General features: G+C 41.1%; 1 protein-coding gene across 1 annotated transcript; it reads right to left on the reverse strand.

Annotated features, from left to right (window-relative positions):
- Positions 1-968: 968 nt before the first annotated feature.
- pnp4b (purine nucleoside phosphorylase 4b) lies at positions 969-24383 on the reverse strand (the record flags this gene model as incomplete). The annotated part of the gene is made up of 7 exons (XM_083678476.1): positions 969-1115; positions 3466-3545; positions 5033-5223; positions 6747-6922; positions 16480-16583; positions 20646-20818; positions 24361-24383. 7 exons carry the CDS (start codon positions 24381-24383, stop codon positions 969-971), a joined length of 894 nt encoding a protein of 297 aa, XP_083534602.1.
- Positions 24384-25245: the final 862 nt, after the last annotated feature.

Here is a 25245-nt window from a genome sequence, read left to right on the forward strand (position 1 = left end):
TCTCTTGCTGTTATTGTGTACTTAATACAATTATAATCATATACTTTCTACATGAACACACACCCTTATTTTAGTCATAACACTGTAATTATTTTAGCATTAAAATAAATGATAATTCAACAGCTCACTGAAACAGTTTCTTGCTAAGTGGGAAAAGTCAATGAAGCTAGGCAGAAATCATTTGATTCTCATTATAAGCTCTATGAGAAAACAAACATGATGGTCAAAAAAAGCAAGCATGATACAAAGACAGTACTTTATGAAGTTGTTTGCTCTGTTCTGTAGCCAGAGAGCTGAAAAACAGGATGACTTTGGTGCGAAAAGTATTATCATCTGTACATTAGTTTGGCTGTATATCTTTTTGCACACTATTTGTCATTAAATGCAATTTTCTGGTTGGAGAGTTCTCAAATGTATTTTGTGGAAGAAACACTTGAGTTCTCTTGTTGCTCCTTTCCCTCTCTCTCTAATTCTGATTTCCTTCAGGTACGGCACTTCTCTGGCTATTAAATCTTGCAATATTGTCATTCTGCTGCTCAAGATCCTATCACCAAATAAGCTTTTACATTTTCTAACAGACTGGCACTTACAAAAAAAAGTTCAAGCAAGCTTAGAAAATTAAATTACACTAGCTAATTGGTTTTCTTGCCATTCCTTCATCATGGAAAGATACTATACAGATTCTTGGAGTAGTGTGTGTTTTGTGTGTGGAACAGTGGAGCTGTCCATGGTGCTGAAGTGAGCCTTGCCACCCGTCTCCAAGTATCACTCACCGAAGCAGAGATCTCAGCTGTGTGTGTGTGTGTGTGTGTGTGTGTGTGTGTGTGTGCGTGCGCATGCGCGCATGTGTGCGTCTGTGATTGTGTCAGAGAGTGTATTTGAATGCTTGTCCCCAAATCCCTCTATCTGTCTCTCTCTACATCCTTTTATCTGTCTCTCTCTACATCCTTTTATCTGTCTCCTCTCTATCAGTTGCCATTGATGCTCTGGTCCACCTGGTGAGAGCGAGCGATGAGTGTGTGGAGGACCCGCTGCAGCATCTCAGCTCTCATCTTACTGACTTGTAGGACCTCCTCGTGGTTGACATTCTCCTCACGGCTGTAGTCCAAAGACACCTTTAGGATGATAATAACAATACATCTTATCATACACTCTTTGATCTAACAGTTACAGTGCTCTCCATAAGTCTTGGAAAGAGGAAGGATTTTGTCTTCTTTTAGCTCTATACTCGAATAGCTTGGATTTGAAATGAAAGAATTACTATGGGGTCAAAGTAGAGATTCTCAGCTTTAATTCATCGTTTTCTTTTTCAGATTGGGTTCACCATTTAGGAAGTACAAAATGTTTTAAACATACTCCCCCTATTTCAGGGCTCCAGAAGTATTGGAAAAAATCATATTATGTCCAAATAAAGTACTCATGTTTAGTATCTGGTTGACAATCCTTTGCACGCAAAAACAATTGCCTGAAGTCTGCGACCCATTAGCCCCACCAGCTGCTGGGTATATTCTCTGGTGATGCTCTGTCAGGCCTGTACTGTAGCCATCTTCATTTGTTGTTTGTTTTTAAGTCTCTTTGCCTTCAATCTTTTCATCAGGAAATGAAATACATGTTCAATTGGATTTAAATCTGAAGATTGACTTGGCCAGTCAAGAACTGGCATTATGGCATTATGTTTGGGGTCATTGTCTTACTGTATGATGAAGCACCATCCATTGAATTTGAAGGCATTGTTTGTACTCGAGCAGACAAGATGTTTCTATACACTTCAGAATACATTCTGCTGCTGCTCATCAAGTTATACATATGAACTGGCAGCTATACATGCCCCCCCCACCTTCTTTCTTTTTTAATGATGTTACAAACTGTTGATTTTAGCAAGAGTTTACAGTTTTGAGTATGTTTCTGATTGATATTTCAGCTTCATAATGGCTTCCTTGACTTTGATTTACATATTTTTGGTTACATATGTTGTATATGTTACATATGTTGACATACACCAATAGCAGACTCCAATGGCAAAAGCAAAGTGTAGAATCAATACTAGACATTGACAGCTCTCTTATGCCTGCACAAATGATGTGACGGAACACACCTAACTAACCAGAAACACCTGTCAAGCCAATACTTTTGGTGCCCTGAAATAGGGAGACTATGTATAAAAAGGATTGTAATTTCTAAATGGTGAAACCAATCTGAAAAAATAAAACACTGAATTAAAGCTGAGAATCTCTACTTTAACCTCATAGTAATTTGATTTGAAATCCAAACTGTTGGAGTATAGAGCTAAAAGAAGACAAAATGCTTCGTCTTTCCAATACTTATGGAGGTATGTGAAATTATTTGAAATAGCCTATACCTGCATGACATCAACAATGGAGTCAACACTGCTTTTTTTTTTTAATACAAGCCTGAAATGCGATACTGAACCATTCAACGTGTGAAGGGTAATTTTAGCAATTTTCCTTCTTAGTTTTAGGATGATTGAGATTATTTGAGAATTTATATTTGATATTATGTGCTTATTTCTCTGCATCTACGCCTCTGCAACGCTCTCTCTGCCGAGGAAAATGGACTCGAAACGTAAAAGTATGCTGCCTCAAGCGAGCCTCACTTGATGCTGCTTTTGCATGCTGTCTAGCATGTCTCCTAGAGCACCGTGAGTTGTTAAACGTGACGGCGTTGGTATAGTTTGGCCGTAAGGAACCTTAAATGGTTCTATTTTGTAGATTAATAATTTAATTATTATTTTATTGTTTATTTTATGCTATTTTAACGATATCTCAATGTTAAAAACGTCAAGAAACCTCATAAATGGCCTTGCTCAACAATTCAATATAAGAAGTGGAGGGCCGCACTGATAGACTTGCACACACTTCACACCAATGGGTGCCGGACCAACCAACCCAACAAAACACATACATGAACATGACCACAGATACACAATCACAGGTACATCGCTGAGAGCGACAACAAATGGAAATCCCAATTATCCACAATTCCCCTGTAACAGGAGGGAGCAATAGCAAGTTTGCTGAGGAATTGTGGGGAATTGTGAATTTTGGGTCATTATGTTGTAATATCTCACTTACCAATGTACCTGTGATGTTGGTTCTCGTTTGATTTCCCTGTGCTTATGTTCATGTGACATCCCAATTTCAAACAAGGTTCCAAATAGCACCTCTTAACAATGATTGAATTGTTATTGGATCATTCAAAACATGGCCAAACTGCACAGTTACAGTGTAGTTTCATATACATTTACTGTTACATGTACATTTACTATGTTGTTACATGCCATTATACACCAAGTAAGTACAACTCCCTGTGATAATTACATAACAGTGGTGCTAAGTTCTTTGTCTTTAAGGACTTTTGGAAGACTAGCCTGATTATAGGCTAAAGGAGATCCTAAAAAACAAACAAACAAGCAATGATATCTGGCAGTAGGAGAAGTAAACAAACCTTGTTGGTGATGAGAGACAGGCCGAAGACCCGCAGGCCACAGTGCTGAGCCACAGTCACCTCTGGAACCGTGCTCATACCTGGGGGTGGGGGAGGGGAGGGGGGGGGGGGCGGGGGGTGAGGCATAGAGAGCGTGTTGGATGGAAAGAGGGTTGGGGTCGAAAGTGGGTAGGAGATGGATGGACAGGGCAGAGGACAAGGGTGGAGTTGAGGGGTTGAGTGGAGCAGAGGATGGGGTGGGGGGAGGGATAAAGGAGAGGTAAGGGACAGTGGTGTTGGAGAGAAAGGGACGTCAGGAGAGGAGAGGGGAGGGGAGGGGAGGGGGAAGGTGTGGGAAGTTGGAGGGACGATATGAGAGGTATCGGGGAGAGGGGGTGCAGAGATGGGGGTAGGAGAAAGCATTGGTGGACAGAACAGGACAGGAATGGGTCGGAAGGGTTTGTGTGGATGGAGGGACAGAGGGGAGGGTGGGGGGGATGGGAGGAGAAGAGAGAGAGGATTAATTAAATGCCAATTGCCTTTGTGGTGAAAAACAACCAACAGGGGGGTTGGTTATGGGTGGCACTGGGTCGCGCGCGTGCGTGTGTGTGTGTGTGTGTGTGTGTGTGTGTGTGTGTAAGGGTGGTCATGCTATGGTGCATCATTAACAATCCCCTCAGTGTTTTGTCCCTGAGCCCTGAACCTTGGTCTCATCCTCACTGTTAATATTTAATGAGAAGACTCCCATAGGACGCAGGCCACATCTTACAGATCATTTGAGACACGCTCATCAGAGTCATGTTGAAATATAAAGGCTAAAGATACAGTCACATACGGATGCAACTATCTGAAATGGCCACTCACCTTGCTACGTCGCTATAACCGTTCAACGTAACATGCTAACACTTAAGTTGAAGCATTTTTGCAATTCCTTGTTTTGTTCTTAGGGGAGTTGGCACTGAAAGAGTATCTGACGCTGTACACACTAACAGGTATTTGCTTGTAGTGTAATTTGATCTTGGATCAGATCAACGGACCAATTAGCATCACAGCATGTAGCAGCCTATTGGTCTATTAGTTGACCTAATCGTAACGCCAATTAGCATGCATCGCCTCTGTTAGCAGAGCTAACGCATCATTTATTTAGAAGCTCACAGATTTTTTTTTACAAGGGAAGACCAATTAGAGCAATGCTAATGAACACAAAGGGGAATGGTAGGTAGAGTGAGCAAGACTTGTGTTTGTGTCATTTTAAAGCTGCGTTGCGGGCTGGTGACAAGGGATATTTGTCACTCGCTGACAAAACATCACCTTACTTTGAATTGAAGCATCTTGTCTGATGTCAAATGTCTATTGTCATGCAATGTCAATATTCCTGATATCAAAGCAGGATAACATCAAAACACATCAAAGCAGGAAGACATTTAAGAAACCTGGGATGAATCAATTCACTAGCATTTAAATTTCAGGGGGCACTCCTGGCAAAAAAATATCAGTGAAATGCTGAAATTAAACCAGATGCAAAAAGAAGACACTGCTAATCATTTGCGTTATAGCCTGGAAATTGGGTCTGTATAGCATCACCTACCCACAGAGTCACTCCCCAGAATCTGCAGCATGCGGGCCTCGGCGATGGTCTCAAAGTTGGGCCCGCTCACCATGCAGTAGACCCCCTCTCGCACAAAATTGGTATAACCCAGCTCAACGCTGATATCCAGGGCCAGCTTCCTCAGGTCCTTACTGTAGGCATCTGACATGCAGGGGAAACGGATCCCAAACCTGGTGGAGAGGCCACAGCTGGTCAATACAGGCTAATCCATGTCATACAATGTCTCCTTGTTCATGTTAAATGGATATCCAGGTGAGTAAAAGCGATATGGAATGGTGAACTACACTCATGTGATGAGTAACCTTGCCTGAGAACTGAAGACTTGCATTAACTCTCCAGGCTTTAGCTCAGCAGGCAAACACAGTCTGAACCCAAAAAGCTCAATTTCTATAGTTCAGGGGCTACAGTTGCTTCAGGTGTCAGCGGTGTCACTGCAGAAGGCTAAACTCGCTACAACCAACTAACTGTACCTCCAATACAACCAGTTCACTACCTCCACTACAACCAGTTAACTACCTCCACTACAACCAGTTAACTACCTCCACTACAACCAGCTAACTGTACCTCCACTACAACCAGTTAACTACCTCCACTACAACCAGCTAACTGTACCTCCACTACAACCAGTTAACTACCTCCACTACAACCAGTTAACTACCTCCACTACAACCAGCTAACTGTACCTCCACTACAACCAGTTAACTACCTCCACTACAACCAGCTAACTGTACCTCCACTACAACCAGCTAACTACCTCCACTACTTTTACATTGTATGGGGGTTGGTCATCACTGTCAATATGTCTTCACCAATAAGATTTGGGTCAGTTTAGTTCGGGAAGTGAATTGAAATTCATGTTATTTTCAATGTGGATTCGTGACAATGACAAATGACAACCATGTCCATTGATATTACAGTTTTGTGTAACCACCACTGTAACCACCACCACTTTCCCAACCAGCTTGTGCACTCTCCATCTGCATTGGTTTCTCTTTCTCTGGGAGTATTTCAGTTCTCTCCCAGCCCTTCTCTCTATCCCTCATCCCCCCCATTTCTTTCTTTCTCTCCATTAAATGACAAGACGACTTCATTTCAGGCTCTCCCTGACTCTCTTTCTCTCTCTCTCTCCACCGGCATGTCTCACCAACTCCATCCTCCTCCCTCTGTTCCCCACCTCTCTCTTTTCCTTCACCCTCTCTCACATCCCTCTCCTGTCTCCCACCTCTCCCTCTCTCTCCCTCCATCTCTCTCTGCCCTCACTGTTCATCATGAAGGCCCACCCAGAGAGTGCTGTCCTGCAAATCCTCCCTTTCACCCATCCATCTCTCTCTCCCCCCCCCCCCTTTTACTCTAACTCCCTCTCCCTTCATCTTTCTTTTATAATGTATATCATTAAGACCTCCCTTTACCCCACCCTTTTCTCATTCCACCCTTCCCTCCCAGACAGCAGGTTCAGTTCTCTACTCCCCATCTTTCTCCCATTTCCTCTCTCCCCTTCTCTTTCTCCTCCTCCTCTCTCCATCTCTTTCCCTCTCCCTACTCTCCCCCATATCTCTCATCCCCCCTTTCCCCTCTCTCCACCGCCTCCTCCCTTTTTCCATCTATCTCCTTTGCCTACTTCCTTCCAACCCCCCCCCCCCACCCCCACCCCAATCCATCTCTCTCTGTCTCTTTTTCGTGCCCCGTGCCGCACCGTTCATCGTTGGGTCCGCACAGCGGGTGCTGCCCGGCGAAGCCCGGTAGGTTAATGTGGTCCTTGATGATCATGATGTCACCCACTTTGAAGTCCTCGCACAGGCCGCCCGAGGCATTGGTCACCATGATGGTGTCCACGCCCATCAGCTTGAAGATACGCACCGGGAACGTGACCTGGGGAGGGGAAGGTGAAAGAGAGATATGTGGAGGGGTTGGAGGAGATGAGAGAAATATGAGGAGGGGAGGGAGACATGAAAAGAACGGCAGGGGGGGGCAGGGAGAGACAGAGAGAGAGAAATTGGTAGAGGGAGGACGATGGATGGTACAAGAGCGCGGTGGGGGAGAGAAGGGAGGGTAGTGGGAGAGAGAGGGAGTGAGAGAGAAACATAAAAAAGAGGGGAGGAGAGGAGGAGAAATATGGGTAGTGAGGAGAACAGTAACATTTTTATTGTGCCATTATGAAAGTGCAGACAAATGGAACATAATGGCAGTAGCTATATCTTTCTTGAACCACTCGTGGGAGTCGCCAGAACCTATAATCAGAATATACAGTACATCTCACGTGTATAAATTCTACTCCCTGTACCACACACCAGGGTGGGAATTTCACGACGGCCACGGCCGTCGTTGCCCCGCACTTTGGCCTTGATGCCCTGTGAAAAAATGTTCAATTTACGGCCAAGGTGGCCTTTGTGCCCCTGTCAAAGTTCCAGTGTAAACAACGCTAGTGACGCGTGATGGGCTTTTATGGAATTACAGCCATCCTAGTGCGCACAGTAGGCTAGTCCCGTGTCTGTGGATCAGAGCGATTGCTTTGCTGTGATTGTTCCAAAATAGAACTTGCGCAACTTCGCGAGCCGCTCAGGTGAAGTATCAACATCACATGCAAGAAGAACGTCAACAAAGCCTCCTCCTCAGCCTCTCAAAACGGGAGCAAGACAAGCACAGCCTATTTAAAGTCGACTCGTTAACGTTATTTTTTTTTGCGTCATGAAAACTAGCGATAGCTAGCTAGTTGGGATAGCGCTAACGTCTTCCCTTCCTCAGGGAAAAGGGGTCGACATCTAGTGTTGCTTCTACTAGCAGATAGCTGTCAGCTACGGTCAGCTTTGAATCTAGTATTTTTCTTGCTAAGCGGTTTTGATATAATACATGACTGACTTATGTGGTTTATGGCTGAACTTAACGTATACGTTTAAGAAACACTATTGCTATTCAGCCATTTGTAATCTTAAAACGACTGGTGTTGACGTTAGTGCTACACTTTTCTGTCATGTTGATTGACTAGCGATAGCTGGTGAGCTATCACTAGTTAGGATACGTCTCTCTTTGGAGGGAAAAAAAAAGGTCGGCATCTATAAGTTACTTGAACCTGTGAATTTAGCAATTTCTCGCCAGTCCAAATACCCACAGTTGACCAAATAAATTTAATTGTAGCTCACTATTGTCACTCCAATATCTGACACTCGCAAAATGCCAAGAGGGTTACCTAGGCTACTGCATCTGACAGCTGACTGACTCCTTCTGGAAAGTAAACAATAGTCGCGTTACCATCAAACATCTTAATGCACGCAGATGCGCATTTTCTGTAGCCGAATTTTCACGAATACAAGATAGAATATGTGAATGAGCTGGATGGAAACGCAACCAGTGTTGGGAAGTAACTGAATACATGTATTTGGGATTACGTATTCAGAATACAAAATTATGAGTAACTGTATTTTGTTACAGTTACATTTTCATTGAGTGGTATTTAGAATACAGTTACTTTGGTCAATTGTAGGGGTTACTTTTGGAATCCTTCTTATATGAATTTCTGGGCTTTTTGAACTCAAATTCTGACATTTCTTTTGTTTTTAAATGTTTTTAAATTAAAACAAATGTTTTAATACATAATTAATGTTTCTTGGTGAATGAGAATGTTAAGGTATTAATCTGAAAGGTAAAACCAGCGTAATTTAACCCAACGGCCTTTGTGCCCTGTCATGTGGCCTTTGTGCCCTTAAAAAAAAATGTGAACGGGAAGGCCAAATGGCCTTGCCCCTAAAATGACGAAATTCCATGCCTGCCACACACCACCACAAAAATCCAACTTAAAAAAGTCTGAGCAGCTTAAATATCCAAGTTGGCTGGACTTGACAATATGAGCTGACATGGAATAGTTCATTAACTCAACGCGCTTTGCTTTCTGTAGGCAGAATTTCTAGAGTTATGTCGGTTGCACTTGGATATTGATGCCTTTGCAACCCATATAGTTGAGTTGCTCAAACTATTTGAGACCCTCAATTTTAACGTTAAAATGTATATTAAAATATTGTGTTGGCAGGAGCACATAAACCCATTTCCCAGTGTCCTTTGTGTTTTTTTTTTTTTTTTTTTTTTTTTTTTTTTACATTTAATTGTCAGGGACCATGTACAGTTAAAATATAAGCTTCAGAGGCTCAAATCTTATACCTTGTATCAGATATAATTAAAAAGCAAGGTAATTTTTTTTCACCATTAATCAGATTGTTGCACCGGTTTATTTGATCTGTGGCAAATCATTGTACTTAATGGTAGCAGCTGTAGGAGACTCATAGATGTGAGTTCCCGTGTGCCAGACTCACCCATGCAGGGATATGACACACCCCACTGCCAATACTACAGTCATACACATATGGAATGTCTTTGTGTTTGTCCATATATGATTTTGTGTGATTTTGTGTGTGTATGTATGAGTGAGAGAGTGTGTATGTGTGTGTGTGTGTGTCTGTGTGTGTGAGGACAGTGACTCATGGAAATGCAAATTTTTGGCAGCTTGCATGCCAGGAGTGGCTGTCATCCTGCAGAGAGGTAATTGGTGAATATGTTTCAATGCCAGATCACCTTTCCAGCTGCTCTCCCTCCCTCCCTCCCTCCACCCCCTTTCTGTCAGTCCTTTTCCTTCCCTCTCTGTCGGTCTCCCCACACCCCTTCTCACCCTTTACATACCCTCTTCACTCTCACCTCCCACCCCCCCTGACTTTACAATGAAGTAACATGCCATATAATATGCTTATGTGTGGCCTATTATATGTGTTTTCTCATGTTCATGTGTTGTCTGTGTTCGAAAGTATGTTATATTCAAACATGCATGCCAATGGCACTCAACAGACTTCAATCCCAGCCAGTATCTAGATATTACAGGTCTAGCACTGGGGCTAACTCCTGCTGCATGTCATAAGTGGTAGCTGCACGCTATCGCTAGAAAAAATGGATGAAAGGTACCCCTCGCTAAGAGAGAGGGGGAGGTCAGAGAGGGCTAACGAAGCAAGCTCACTAATTAACCTCGCCATGCATCTCCCAGTGACACAGAGAGGGAGTGAGATAACAGCCCACAGACTGATAACAAATCAGAGGAGAAGAGAGTGTGTGTGTGTGTATGTGTGTGTGTGCGTGTGTGTGTGCGTGTGCGTGTGCGTGTGCGTGTGCGTGTGTGTGTGAGCAAGTGTCTTATTCCAGTTCCAGTCAAATTCAGGCATGCAAAGGCACAACCAGAGATTTTATAATACAGATATACCCAGAATATGCTTCTTTAATAGTAGTTAAATAGTCTCCATTACGCTTTTAAAACGTGACCATGGTTACAGTAGGACAGACCAACTTTTCAGCCTCAAACCAGTCATGACTATTCAACAAAACATCAAATCCAGAAATCATTTTCAAGTTCTTTCCAGCGAATTTCTTAGTTACACGATTGTATGACTAGCAAAGGACTTTGGAAGTTGAGGGTGCAGCATTTATTAAGTTTGGCAGTGAGGACGAAAACTAACATTCAGCTAGCCAGCTGGTTTAACCTACTGCGGATGTGTGGTGTGCACTTGAATATAAAGCAATTTTTTGACAAAGATAACAATTTGTCAGATCATCCATTACGTGGATGTATATTCCAGACAAGTTAGGCTACTTAAAATGGGCTCAAAACGTTGGTGACTAGGCAGTAGTCATTGTCCAATGTCAGGAATCATCATTATAGCGCAATGCTGCTTTGCTTGAACTACCTGTCTTATAAATCATGGAACAATTCTTGATTCCGCATCCGAAATATAGTGCCATCACACCAGATAATCAATCTGGTTGGTTTCAGTGGCATTACAACCTTACAAAGTATCAGAAGTCAGTTAAAACAGTTGGCTTTTATAGTAACTGGCTAGTAGAAGTACTGATATGTTTTGTATACACAAAAGTATGATAAGCATCTGTTTCATTTCATATTAAATGTGACTAGCTAAACCAGCTGGCTAGCTGACCAATCTTCTATGCTAGCTTTCCTCATTGACAAACTTAATCCATGCTGCACACTCAACTCCTTTGCTAGTCGATGAGTTACAATCATGTAACTAAGAAATTCTCTGGATAGAAACTTGAAAATCATGTATGAATTTCTTGTTTTGTTGAATAGTCATGACTGGTTTGAGGCTGAAAAGTTTGTCTGTCTCATTGTAACCATGGTAACTGTTTGACAGTGCATATTTTCGCTAGGCTACTTTTTATCCTTCCCAGAATTGATTGTGAGTTCTTACAGTGTGGACGGAGTCGCGTTATCTGTCGTAAGACAACGGCAGTTTCCCATGTTATCTCAATGAGGCAAAAATTGTATGTTTTGGTGGTTTCGTCGTGTTTCATGAAGACAGAGATAGCAGCTTTGGTATAAGAATGACAGAACCAACCATTTCCACATTGTCCTCTAGATAACCTTCCGATAATACCGATTGTTGCAACATGTTGTACTTGGTATATATTTACTGTCTTGTAAATAGTGTGATGTCGTGGTTGATTTGGTGTTGTTTGGGTGTGTGAGGTGTCACAGATGCAGTGAATCATGGAACTGTCCCTGGTTTGATGGAGTGTATCGGCACCTTTATGTCACACATGTGCAAACACAAATGCACACACACACACACACACACACACACACACACACACACACACACACAAACACTATACTGAGAGGAGGAGAAGGAGAAGAATGGAGAGGTCTCTGGGAATGAGAGCAAAAAGAGAATGAGAGAATAGTGTTTGTGGGTGAGTGAGTGAGTGAGTGAGTGAGTGTGTGTGTGTGTGTGTGTGTGTGTGTGTGTGTGTGTGTGCGCGTGTGTGTGCGCGTGTGTGTAAAAAAATACAGAAAAAGAGTGATTGATTGTGTGTACTGTAAGTATGTAGGTAAGAAGAAGTATGTAGGTAAGAAGGGAGAAATATGTTAGAAAAGAAGAGGATGTAGTAGAGAGGTAAAGAGGACAATGGAGGGAGAGAATGAAAGAGAGAGAGAAAAACAGTCAGAGGGGCAGATGGCAGCCTGAAACCACAGCTGTATCGGTTGCATGTGCGCCGAGGTAAATTTAGCCGACATTGATTTGTCGCTTTGTCTGCTGTATTTAGCCTGTATTAGAACAGGGGCCAAGCAGATACTATCACACACCAGAAACCTCCTCAGTTCCTCACAGGCTACATGGTCAGTCAGTCCTTATTAATCCAATAGTGTAAAGTGACTTCCTTTCTTTGTGTCCTCTCCTTCATCTGTAATGATGTGAAAAGACTTGAATGATGAAAACAAAATGGTGGCAGCCTATTATTGGGCTGGCCTTGACCTGTGTGGCTCCTTCAGATCAGTGTAGATGACGAAAAGGAGACACGTTTGGCAATTTAGGAAACCGCCTGTGAGTAAACACTGTCAAGGAGATGGTCTGTTGTTATTTTCTTATTCTCTCTCGCTCTCTCTCTCTCTCTCTCTCTCTCACTAACAATAGCCTCTTGTGGTTGCAATCCTCTGTATATCCAATGGCAAGGCTGCAACCGAACACCTACTTTAATGTCATGGTCAATGAGGATACGATGACATGTCTAGCACCCATATGTGGTCGAGAGATTGCATGCCATTACATCATCATAATTAGACACCTCTTCCGTCTCCTGCTGTTTTTATTGACTGTCATAAGATACAGTATGTCGATAGTGTCATCGCCAAATGCAATCTCGGTCAACAGGGTCAGGGACAAACTGCATAGGTATGCCGTGGAAAGGAGACTCTTGGCTCCTATTGTATGTCCAGGGAATAAAAAGCAACTATAGATGTTATGTTGTGTGTTTTGTAACCTTGCCTATGACATGAAGACTTAAACGAGCTCTCCAAGCTAATGCCTAGACTTTAGCTAGGTGGCTTACACACTGTTGTCAGACAACCCAGAGTTTGAACCAAATCGATCATAAGAATGAATAATTCACAAGAGTGAGTGATTTATATATAATAAACAGAAGCTGGTAATTTCAGACCCCAAAAGAATTTATGATTTTTAATGAAATGCATAGTTTTGGAAGAGGCAAAAAACCTTATGTTGATTAGCTGCATTGACCCGAAGTAAAAGCTAAAAAAGTCAGCGCATCGCTAATGCCTCCAGTGTCCAGCGGGCGGTCATGGCGGTTGATTCTAATACATCATGTCATGTTGTCAACGGTGCAATTACTTTGAGGGCCCCCCCCACTCCACTCCGGACAACGGACGATTCCTCAGCAATTTATCACCAAGTGGATCCTTGGCACACTGTGTGATGGATAAATGATTCCCCCTGGACAGACGCGCGTGTAAATTTGAGTCCACCTTCTCAGACCACAAGGGTGACAGGGGCTAAGAGAAGGGTTTCATTTATGCTGTCTTCACTAAAACACTGTGAAGGAAGAGGGATTGGATAGGGGTGCCGGATCAATGCCATTAAACTCTGTGGTGACATCATAAATATGCAGTACTACAACTGATGGACGGGGGCTGTAAGGTATGACAGTACATTTCGACACTTGCTGGACTGAATCACTGCAGTAAAACTTCTTGTCTTGTTTCCTATTCTGCACTGGCCCTCAACCTGTGTGTTGGCCATGGACCAGATTCCATTTTTTGTTAGAGACAATATAGAACTTTTGTCACTAATTCTTTACATACAATTTTGTCTTGAATATTGATTGCCTGGTTCATGATATAATGTTACTTGATTTCTTATGTCATTAAACCGCACAGTTCTTCATTTAAGGCTAACAGTTTTTTGCGAAATAAGCTTTTGCTGATGGGTGTTGGGAGGTGTCCACCTGTATGCACAATATTTCTGTCAATCTAGGGGACCCACCTAGTTCAAGAGCTCCCCCATAGGTCGGAAGTTCCTTTAATCACTTCAAGCAAATGAGTGACCGAACAAATCAATTTTGTGCTCTGTATATGCTATGAACTTTTATATGTTTGTGTTTTGTTGCCTTTGGGTAATGTTTGGGCACAGGGCTTTTCCTAACCAGGAAATAACGTTGACCCTAGGCTGGAACAATGGTTCTCCATTGCCCATGAATTCATGCCTCTTGTTGATCCTCAGTGCCACCCTCAAACATGTAGAAGCAACATGGCCCCAGACAGAGATGGGCAGTATTTATATTACATGTATTTGAAATAAGTATTTAAATTACTTTTGAGTATTTTGTAATTTGTATTTGACTGGCCTGAACAACTGGCCTGATTAATTTTGTATCAACATACTTCAGAGAATTGTATTTTCAAATGACTAAAAATACTTTTCAACAGGGAGCGGAGTTTGCCAGTTCTGATAATAATGAAAAAATATAAGGATTCATAGCTAGTTCCATTAAATGAAAGCAGGGTATCCATTGAAGTCTTAAATTCACTTCTGAACTTTTTTGGCCTTATAATGTCTTAAATAGTCTTAGTTTTTTAATGGTTTTAATACAGCAGAGGTGATTTGGAATCACACTCTCATTATAAGATAGCTTATCTAAACTCCTTGGTACATGTCCTACCCAGAAGAGTCTGACTTAGTGAGACAAATGTATTGGTGTACAGAGGTGAATGTACAATCACGCTCTTGTGATAAGGTAGCTCTGCCTGTGACTTCTAAGCCCAGATGTAGCCCTCATACCACAAGGGTGTCCTCTTGGTATAACAGTTTTCACCTGTGGCATCCATACAGGAAGTCCCTGGTTGAAACCCAGCTGGTTACGTGAACATTTATTTGTTTGGAGTATGAACTTATTTCTGTTAATTTGAAGAGAGTGCACCAAACATAGGCCTACTGTACCACATTTGTTGATAATGTTTAGCTGTGCTAATTTTATTTACAGTTATTAAAAAAGTATTGAAAAAAGAGTCTATGTGCATCTTCCTGAAGAAATGTGCTCCAGCCTGTCTTGCAAATGCATTTTCTGTGTTTTGAAAATACAAAATACATGTATTTTAATTAAATAGTCAATATTTTGACTTGATGCGCATCTCTGGCCCCAGATCAGTGACGCAAACCTTGCCCTCAACTTTTCAAGAATTAAAATATACAGCTCTCTGCAGCGTCAGCAGATCCCAGCCCAGTTTTAAGCCAGCGTCTTCCTGCCTGCCTTCTGTTCTTGATTGTGACAGATAACCTTAATGGGCCCGAAATGTCAGCCCCTCTCTGTTATACAAATAGGTGCAGTGTTCCTTAAGTTCACATGACCTTGTTGTGCCAAAATGGAGAATAGTTAGCATAGCGCTCCAATAGAATGGCACCATTTTGTTTCATTCTTTTCCTCGTTTTTTGATGGCCAATATAAGCAAAGGCCACATCGGTGATGAATATTTCAAAACATCTGCTCTGGCTACTGGAGGATTGTGTAAGGATTACAGATGAGGGGGGATTTGGCATAATCCATGGAGGGTAGGATATTGATAGTTAAAATAACCTGAGGAGACATTTCCCCAATCTCAAAGGAAAGAGTAGAGCAGCAAAGAAAAGAGAGATGTAACAATAAAGCAAATGTACCCATGTTTGATGTTTACAACGTGACTTGCTGAGAAAAAAAACAATAGCATACAGATGCATGGATATAGTATTTGAAGGCTCTCAGTAGAAAGCTGATATCTCATGCGGTGTTCTGTTTGTTAGCAATCTGATGTGATTGTACAGTGCTCTCGTCTTCTGTGAAACACGTCCATGGCTATTTGCCTCTTACATACAGACAGGTACTGTAGATGTTGTAGAGATGGGGTTACCGTGAGAAAGGATAGATACAGAGTAAAAACCAGCCCTGGGGCACAATGTGGTGGGAGGCAGCAGTACTATGACCTGCGCCACACTCCGGCACAAACCGATTGATTCTTGAGGTACATTGGTAATTATGACTTTTATCAGTGTAGTGTTGTAATATATTGATTTTAGAATCACTGAAAAGTATCAGCTAAGGTGGTCTTTAAGTCCAAAAGAAAATGAAATGATGGAAACATGGATTCAGTTTAACTGTAATGCACTTATATTTCTTATGAGTTGGAATCCTACATGAATGTATGACAGTCTTTGATGTATAAAATAATATTTGCGTAGTTCCTATGAAAAAAGGGGTCTGGGTGCTGTGGTCTACAAAAGTGCCATTTTGGTCTACAGTAGGTCTAGGTTGGTATCCAAAGTCTTGGTCTGGGTGTGGTTCTCCAATGTTGGGGCTAGATCTTGGCTAATGGTCTCAGACAACCCTGGTTTTGGAAGTCTCTCAACTCATGTGGTCAGTACCACGGATGTAGTGGGAAAAAAAGTTGGGTAAACCCTGGACACTGGATAAAATAACAAACGTAATCACTAATGATGAAATCCAAACATTTTCGTAAAAGGTGGGTAAATGCTATTCACAAAAAGAAAACGTGAAATGGGCATTTACCATTCACTACATCACTGGTCAGTACATGTTTGCCATTTTTGACTCACCTTACACAGTGAGTAGCCCTCATAGAGGTGGAATCTGCCTTGCATGAAGACACAGGATTTGTCTTTAATGTGACCAAAGACCAAGCATCCCTCATGACCAGGAACTGTAAGAGGAGACAAACACAGGTATATTTTGTTGTAGATGTTCTCATCATGCAAGATAAGGAAATACAAACTATGGTTGTTTTGATCTTTCATGTTGAATTTTATGGGAGGTGATTTATACAATGCAACACATAATAGTCCTATCGAAGTTGTATACGTAGGCCTACATTCTCTACATGCTGCTACTGTATTGAAATATGATTTAATGTACTGTACCAATGTATGCATACAATGGCATCTGTCCTCTACATGCTTTAGGTACAGTACTCAAAATGTATGGTGATGCACTCATATTCATTCACATTTATTACATCATAGCCAAAACCTTAGACTTACCAAAATCAACAGTTTGTAACATCAGGTCCATTTATGAAAATAGGCCAGTTTGTAACATCATTAAAAAAGAAAGAAAGCACTGGTAGGCCAAGGAAGACTTCTACAGTGGATGACCGAAGAATGCTCACCATAATTAAGAAAAAAGCCAAAACAACTGTCTCACTGATCACGAACACTCTCCAGGTAGTAGACCGTGAATATGTCAGAGACTACCATCCGCAGAAGACTGCGGACCATGCAAACCATGCTAACTATCTAAAGAAGTCCCTTAAAAGCCTGCAGAGGTCTGGAAAAGGTCTTTTGGACAGATAAGGTGAATATTATCATGTACCAGAGTGATTACAAGAGAAAAGTTTGGAGAAAAAAGGATCTGCCCAAGATTTACAGCATACCGCCTCATCTGTGAAACATGGTGGAGGGGGTGCTATGGTTTGGACATGTACTGTATAGCTGCCACAAGAACTGACAGCATCAGCAGAATGTATTCTGAAGTGTACAGAAACATCTTTTCTGCTCGAGTACAAGCAAATGCCTCCAAATTCATTGGATGGCGCTTCATCATACAGTAAGACAATGACCCCAAATATACTGCCATAGCAACTAGGGAGTTTTTCAGTGCCAAAAAGTTCTTGACTGGCAAAGTCAATCTTCAGATTTAAAACCGATTGAACATGCATTTAATATGCTGATGATAAGATTTTAGGCAAAAATACCTAAAAACAAACAACAACTGAAGATGGCTGTACTGCATTCCTGTCAGAGCATCACCAGAGGGGGTGTCTGGTGGGGTCAATGGGTCACAGACTTCAGGCAGTTATTGCATGCAAAGGGTTGTCGACCAAATACTAAACATGAGTATTTATTTGGATATTATATGATTTTTTCCAATATTTTTGGAGCCCTGGAATAGTAGGAGTATGTTTAAAAAATGTTATAAGGTGAGAATCTCTACTTTGACCCCAGAGTAATTGTTTGATTTCAAATCCAAACTGTTGGAGAATAGACCTAAAAGAAGACATCATGCTTCCTCTTTCCAATACTTATGGAGGGCACTATATACATATACAATACATAAATACAACCATAGTGAATGTTATCCACAGTGAATTATGAACTAAAGATACAACTATTCTGTTCCCTTCTTTGCAGTGAGGGATGATGACTGGCCCACAGTAGAGTTATGGTTTGTAGATTATGTTAATTTGACCCTGAGTTTTGCCAGAGGCTATTTGTTTGTCCCCTACCTCCCCCCACAATTCATAATAAGTGCTGTGTAGCGAGATAGGACCTAGGACATAATTATGCCATGGCTCTGTTTAGGGAAAACACAAGTTGACGCATGGCAAGAGGAGGTTTGGGATGGGGGTGGTGACTGTATTGAAATGTCCATAGGATTTACTTTAAAATCCATTCCATAATTAATAGGTGCATTAAAATGTCTTTATGAGTGTGACTAGATGTGTCTTTTTCTTACTAAGAGATTCTTACAGTGACTCAGCTAATGATGCCTTTAAGAGGATGCACTATCAAACAGAGAATCTACACTTCATCTGAAAAGTACATTACCTAGGCCATTAGCATTCAGTATTCAACTGAATTTGATCAATTGTGACTGTAGAGAGAGTATTAGTATGCTATGCAAGTGCTACATTCACTGTATGATGAAAGGTCCATGCATTGACATTAATTAAGGACCAGTATTTCTGTGTGAGTTTAATTGTTTTTGTCTGGTAGTAGACTATTTTGCACTCCATTTTATTTACACAACACTAAAAGTGCTAATGCCTAACAGAACATCGATAAGTGTTTATAATTACAAACCTTAAGTCAAGCTTTTCAATGGCGTCTCCTAATCAACTGACAAGCTTAAATTAACTAGAAAATAATGGGTAAAATCTGAATCGAGAGTAATTTGAAAAACTTCAGCTGTATAGCAAATACATGTATTCAAATATTGGTAAGAATGTTCTCATTTGTTTTTGCGCTTTTGAGCTATGCAATACCCCTATTCCCCATCAACACACGTATGCACATCCACACACATACAGTACACATGCACACACACACACGCACACGCACACGTACACACACACACACACACACACACACACACACACACACACACACAAAGACATAGACAAATACACACACTCTCAGACACAACTCTTTCTCAAGCGAAAATAGGCAAGCAAACATCATCAGGTACATCTTAACTTACTAAGGCATTATACATTCACCTCTGCGTCATGAATATTTAAATATGTCCAAGAGATCATAATAAGATGTGCCTGTGGCAGATATTAGGGCCTATTTTTACTCAAGTCAAAATATTTTATTCATGGGCAGTAGTTAGTCATTCTCGGGTTCATTTTCACAGTCCACTAGTTATGATTTGTTATTAGCCTTGCACCACTTTGACATATACACCCACAATACCAAATTCAATTAAACTGCCTCAGTACATAAATAACAAGCTACTTAGTTGCAATGTTCTTTTGTGTGTGTGTGTGTGTGTGTGTGTGTGTGTGTGTGTGTGTGTGTGCGTGCGTTTGTGTTGATGGGGTATTGCATAACGCAAAAGCTGTGTGTGTGTGTGTATGTGCGTGTGTGTGTGCGCGTGCGTGTGTGTGTATGTGTGAATCATCTAAGAAAATTCTGGTGCATCTGCTGTATAATTGCACAATGCAGGTTCAGCTGATATTTGGGACCATCACTGATTCATTGCACATAGTAATTGGGGTGATGTGATGTTTCCAAAAGAGGTGATGCCTATTAGATTTACCAAAGCCGAAAGATTTCAGACAGCCCAAAACTTTATTCGCGCTCACTGAACAAGACAGTGCAAACAGGAAGATTACACAAACATTCCACAAACGGTTGGGAGGGATAGAGATGGAGCAGACAGATACCGTCTGGAGATAAGTAATTGGACTTATTAATTCAAAACTGGTATCAATGAGATCAATGACATGCATTCATTAATTAAAACTGCAATCAATAATTAACAATAATTATACATATATATATATATAAGTTCTTTGGACAATGGTGTGGCTGTCTCTTTGGTTAGGTTTACTAACACCATGCTTTCTGTGTTGTTAATGTTGACTGTGAGTGGTGGCGGGATAGCCAATTGACCATTTAAACAATTGCAATTGCAGCTTTAATCGTAGATTTCAGCGATAAGGCAAAATAACTATATTCCTCATACTGTATGGTACTAGAGTGTGGTAGTCAACAGCAGATCAAAAAGCATGGAGCAGAATGAATTAATGACTCACTGGGGTATTAATTAGCTCAACAGCAGAGGACAAACATAGAAAAAAACAAATCACTCTCAATCTAGTAAAACATGGTGAATTCTCTCCACTTCGGCCAACTTCAACTACATTATCATGCATCATAATTAAACTCATTTAGAAATCAGTTGAGTCATTATTGTCTAGATTGACCACCCCCACCCAGCGAGTTCTGTCCTGCTGCTGTTCGGCACTATAATGAATGCTTTTATTATACAGCACTAAGACACTCTTTTTTATGTTGAGTAGTGAACCCACTCGCACAAAATGGCTGCCAAGCATCACACAGGTGAGAGGTGAATAAATAAGGTCAGTCATTGCATTAAAATAAAATAAATGCTACTGTCCCGAAGGAAAAATCATAGACACACATAGTGCAACACATTAAGCATATGCATACAGTATGTAATGGTGACGTGACCTCACCTGTGCTGACGGGGAAGTTGGGGATGTCGGTGTAGCGGAAGGTCTGCTTGTTGGTGACGCTGTCTGCCAGGAGGCCCAATCCAGAGCCACACACCACAGCGATCTTGGGCCGGTGCCTCGTCCTGCTCAGGAGCCACTCCGTCGTGTGCTTGTAGTCTTCAAAGGAGCAGCAGCTAGCAGAACTATAAAATTGTGTATTAGCTAGATCTAGAAGGTTGTGGATTAGCTAGAGCTAGAAGGTTGTGGATTAGCTAGATCTAGAAGGTTGTGGATTAGCTAGAGCTAGAAGGTTGTGGATTAGCTAGATCTAGAAGGTTGTGGATTAGCTAGAGCTAGAAGGTTGTGGATTAGCTAGATCTAGAAAGTTGTGGATTAGCTAGAGCTAGAAGGTTGTGGATTAGCTAGATCTAGAAGGTTGTGGATTAGCTAGAGCTAGAAGGTTGTGGATTAGCTAGATCTAGAAGGTTGTGGATTAGCTAGATCTAGAAGGTTGTGGATTAGCTAGATCTAGAAAGTTGTGGATTAGCTAGAGCTAGAAGGTTGTGGATTAGCTAGATCTAGAAGGTTGTGGATTAGCTAGATCTAGAAGGTTGTGGATTAGCTAGATCTAGAAGGTTGTGGATTAGCTAGATCTAGAAAGTTGTGGATTAGCTAGAGCTAGAAGGTTGTGGATTAGCTAGAGCTAGAAGGTTGTGGATTAGCTAGAGCTAGAAGGTTGTGGATTAGCTAGAGCTAGAAAGTTGTGGATTAGCTAGATCTAGAAGGTTGTGGATTAGCTAGATCTAGAAGGTTGTGGATTAGCTAGATCTAGAAGGTTGTGGATCAGCTAGATCTAGAAGGTTGTGGATTAGCTAGAGCTAGAAGGTTGTGGATTAGCTAGATCTAGAAGGTTGTGGATTAGCTAGATCTAGAAGGTTGTGGATTAGCTAGATCTAGAAAGTTGTGGATTAGCTAGAGCTAGAAGGTTGTGGATTAGCTAGATCTAGAAGGTTGTGGATTAGCTAGATCTAGAAGGTTGTGGATTAGCTAGATCTAGAAAGTTGTGGATTAGCTAGAGCTAGAAGGTTGTGGATTAGCTAGAGCTAGAAGGTTGTGGATTAGCTAGAGCTAGAAAGTTGTGGATTAGCTAGATCTAGAAGGTTGTGGATTAGCTAGAGCTAGAAGGTTGTGGATTAGCTAGAGCTAGAAGGTTGTGGATTAGCTAGATCTAGAAGGTTGTGTTACTATGGTGCTCCGCTATGGTGATCCGAGCCTAAACGCTGGGCAGTTGCCGGTAATACTTTAGATTAGGGAACACGTGTTAGGCACTATTTTGTATTTTACAAGGGTTTGCTTGTCACACGCACGCACGCACGCACGCACGCACACACACACACACACACACACACACACACACACACACACGTGCACACACACACACACACACACACACACACACACACGTCAACGTCATTGGGGGCCAGGTCGCTGGTTCAATCCATGGATGTGAGCTGGTCATAAGAGGGTTGCTGAAATCACATCAACCTGGCCAGCTACTACATGACTAATAACATGAGAATCAGAAAACACTTTAAAAAATACCTAATAAATGGGGAGTAATACCTAATGGCTAAATTAGCTACTTATGAATCACTCCAGGCGATTGCCACAAAAGGTTTTAGCGTCTTATGGTACACTACTGTATAAACACAAGAATTTTGAGGTTGGATTGAGAGCTCATTTTTGTTAGATAGGGAGATCCCTTTATTTTGATTCAGGCAGCATAATGAAAAAATGGGAATGTGTTTGCAATCTTTTTATGAGTAGAGACAAAAATATGTGCAAAACATTGTACACTGTTAAATAAATAATGTATTTGTCCTCCGAAGTGCGAGATAGAACTAAAATACTGTAAAACGGGCCAACAGGCAGGCCTAATAGGCAGGGTAAAAGTGGTGACCCATTAAAATCCCATGTTGTCATTGTGCCCATTGTTGCTGATTTCCTGATGCCTGGGTGCATATCCAGCACCCCAATGTTTTTTTTTATAAATGCCCAAAATACTCCATGTTAATCACTATGAAGAAGAAGCCTCCCTCTAGGAAACATTATTCTTTATCATTATAAATTATGCAAGGTAGATGGGATAACATATCTATTGATCTTTCTGCATAGCCAAGCAGTAATCTAGTGTGTCTAATTTGAAACAGGGCTAGCCAACTTGTAGGAAACGCAGGGTAAAGGTTACAGTATAGTGATAGAACACAGATTATCAACTGATCTTATGATGGTTACTATAAAATGAAATCAGAGCAAGAGTGCATCTCGTTTGGCACCAATTTATGGATGATGAGGTTTTTTTGGGCTAAGTATCAAAATTGAATTGAAAGCAGAATCACAGCACATGTGATAGATCTGAATAGCAAGTACAGTGTCATCACTTTCCTTCAGTTAAATCAAAATGATAATAACTAAAACACATAAATCATTCTAGGGGTAATAAAAACAATATTTCATCAGAAGGCATATCTGAAAGGATTTCACTGCTCTTTTGAAATGGGGTCCCTGACTTGGGGAAACATATTCAAAGGCAATTGTTCCACAGATTGTCAACTCCTTGAGTGGTATTTTCACATATCCTGTTTCCAATTCAAATCCAATTTGGCCGTAGCTGTATCAACTGATTGCACTGCATGTGACCTGACTTGTAAGTTGTTCTGATACGGGTGACTTCAGAATAAATATAGTGCCTTCGGAAAGTATTCAGACCCCTTCACTTTTTCCACATTTGTAATTGATTCCTATGCAAATCAGAGACCCTATACAAACAAAGATACATGAACTATTATCCTTACATTAAGATGGACTCAATTTAACTTATTGAGTGATTTGTTGATGACATTTTTGCATTTTAGCTCATTTTAAGGGTGTCATAGCAAAGGGTCTGAATACTTATGTACATGAGGTATTTCTGTATTTCAATTTTAATACATTTACTGAAATTTCTAAAAACCTGTTTTCGCTTTGTCATTCTCAGGTATTGTGTGTGGATTGATGGCAAATTCTTTTAATTGAATCCATTTTAAATTGAGTCTATAACAACAAAATGTGGAAAAAGTGAAAGGGGTCTGAATACTTTCTGTAGGCACTGTAAACAACATATGTATTCAGAGGGAACACTGAGTAACATTGCATCATCACAGTTTACAGTACAGTCTATGTGGACTGTTTTTCTACTCCCATTCATGTTGTCTGTGGACTTTAGAAACTTAATATACTGTCTAAGTCCCCCTTATGAAACACTATAACCCCTATGGATATCAGAATACATTCTATTAGTTGCGCTCAACCATTTCATTAGACTAGATTGTAAAGACATGAGGAGACATTGAATTGCCAGAGGAAGCTATTACGGTATGCATGTTTAGTCTCGTATGCAGGTTATAATGCTTTGATGTACAGTATACTGTAGAAAAGGTAGATGTAACCTTTTCATATTTTGGTTTCATTGGTATAACTTTCTCATCTGCATCCCCTATGGAAACTGTTGTTTCCTGTACAGTTGTATGTGTTATATTGTTGTATTCTCTCTGATGTACATTTTGTCTACTAAATTCCTTCATCTTACTGAAGGGTATTGAAATCGATATGTTTGTGTGCTTCACCAACTGAACCCAGAATTTCGAATGGATCAAAAGATGTGTCAAATGTGCTGAAGAAAAAAACAAACATTTACCATGTATTTCCTTTGGTATGCATGGTCCACAGACAGGTCTGGCAGCTGCAGTCTCTGTGGGAGATGAGAGTGAATTAAAGCAGCCGACTATAGACAGAGTTAAGAGATAGTGCCACTCAGCCCTGTGTGTGGCCCCTTTTCATTGGTTGAATTAGAGGTGGGAGATACTGTAGAGTGAGTATATTGTGTGGAATTCTTGGAAAAAAACACCTGCCTGTGCCGAGTCACATGGAGTTGTTGGCCTCGTGAGTCCTCCTGAGTAGCAAAGGTCCTATGTGATGAGTGTAAATAATATAATTGTTTCCCAATAGCCTTCTACTTTTCATAGAGCAAAGTGGTAAATGTGATTTTTTTTATCATACACACCTGGAATTATCTGACCAAACACCACCTAACAGATATTGGACTATCTTCAGTATTGGTGATATAATTAGTTTAATAACAACAATCTCCGGGGAAACCTCTGCTCTCTGTCTCCATATGCCAGTCTGACCCTATCAGCTTCTGTCTGTGACCCTGACCTTGAGAGTGTGTGTGTGTGTGTGTGTGTGTGTGTGTGTGTGTGTGTGTGTGAGAGAGAGAGAGAGAGAGAGAGAGAGAGAGAGAGAGAGAGAGAGAGAGAGAGAGACTTAAGAATTTCCCCCACATCAAGCATATAGCCTGCATATAGCCTAGGCGGGACTTTCTCTATACAGTACTCCTTACTTAAGTGGTCTCACTTGACACACGTGTCCTCTATCTGACTATGTTTTTATTTTCCTATGACTGAGCACTTTGCCTTAGTTGCCATGCGTTTATTCCATTTACATTTATGGCATTTAGCAGACGCCTTTATCCAAAGTGACTTACAACAATACATTTGTTTAAGTAAGTGAACCATCTATC

This window comes from Argentina silus, assembly GCF_951799395.1.
Source record: "Argentina silus genome assembly, chromosome: 10".
NCBI lineage: Eukaryota > Metazoa > Chordata > Actinopteri > Argentiniformes > Argentinidae > Argentina > Argentina silus.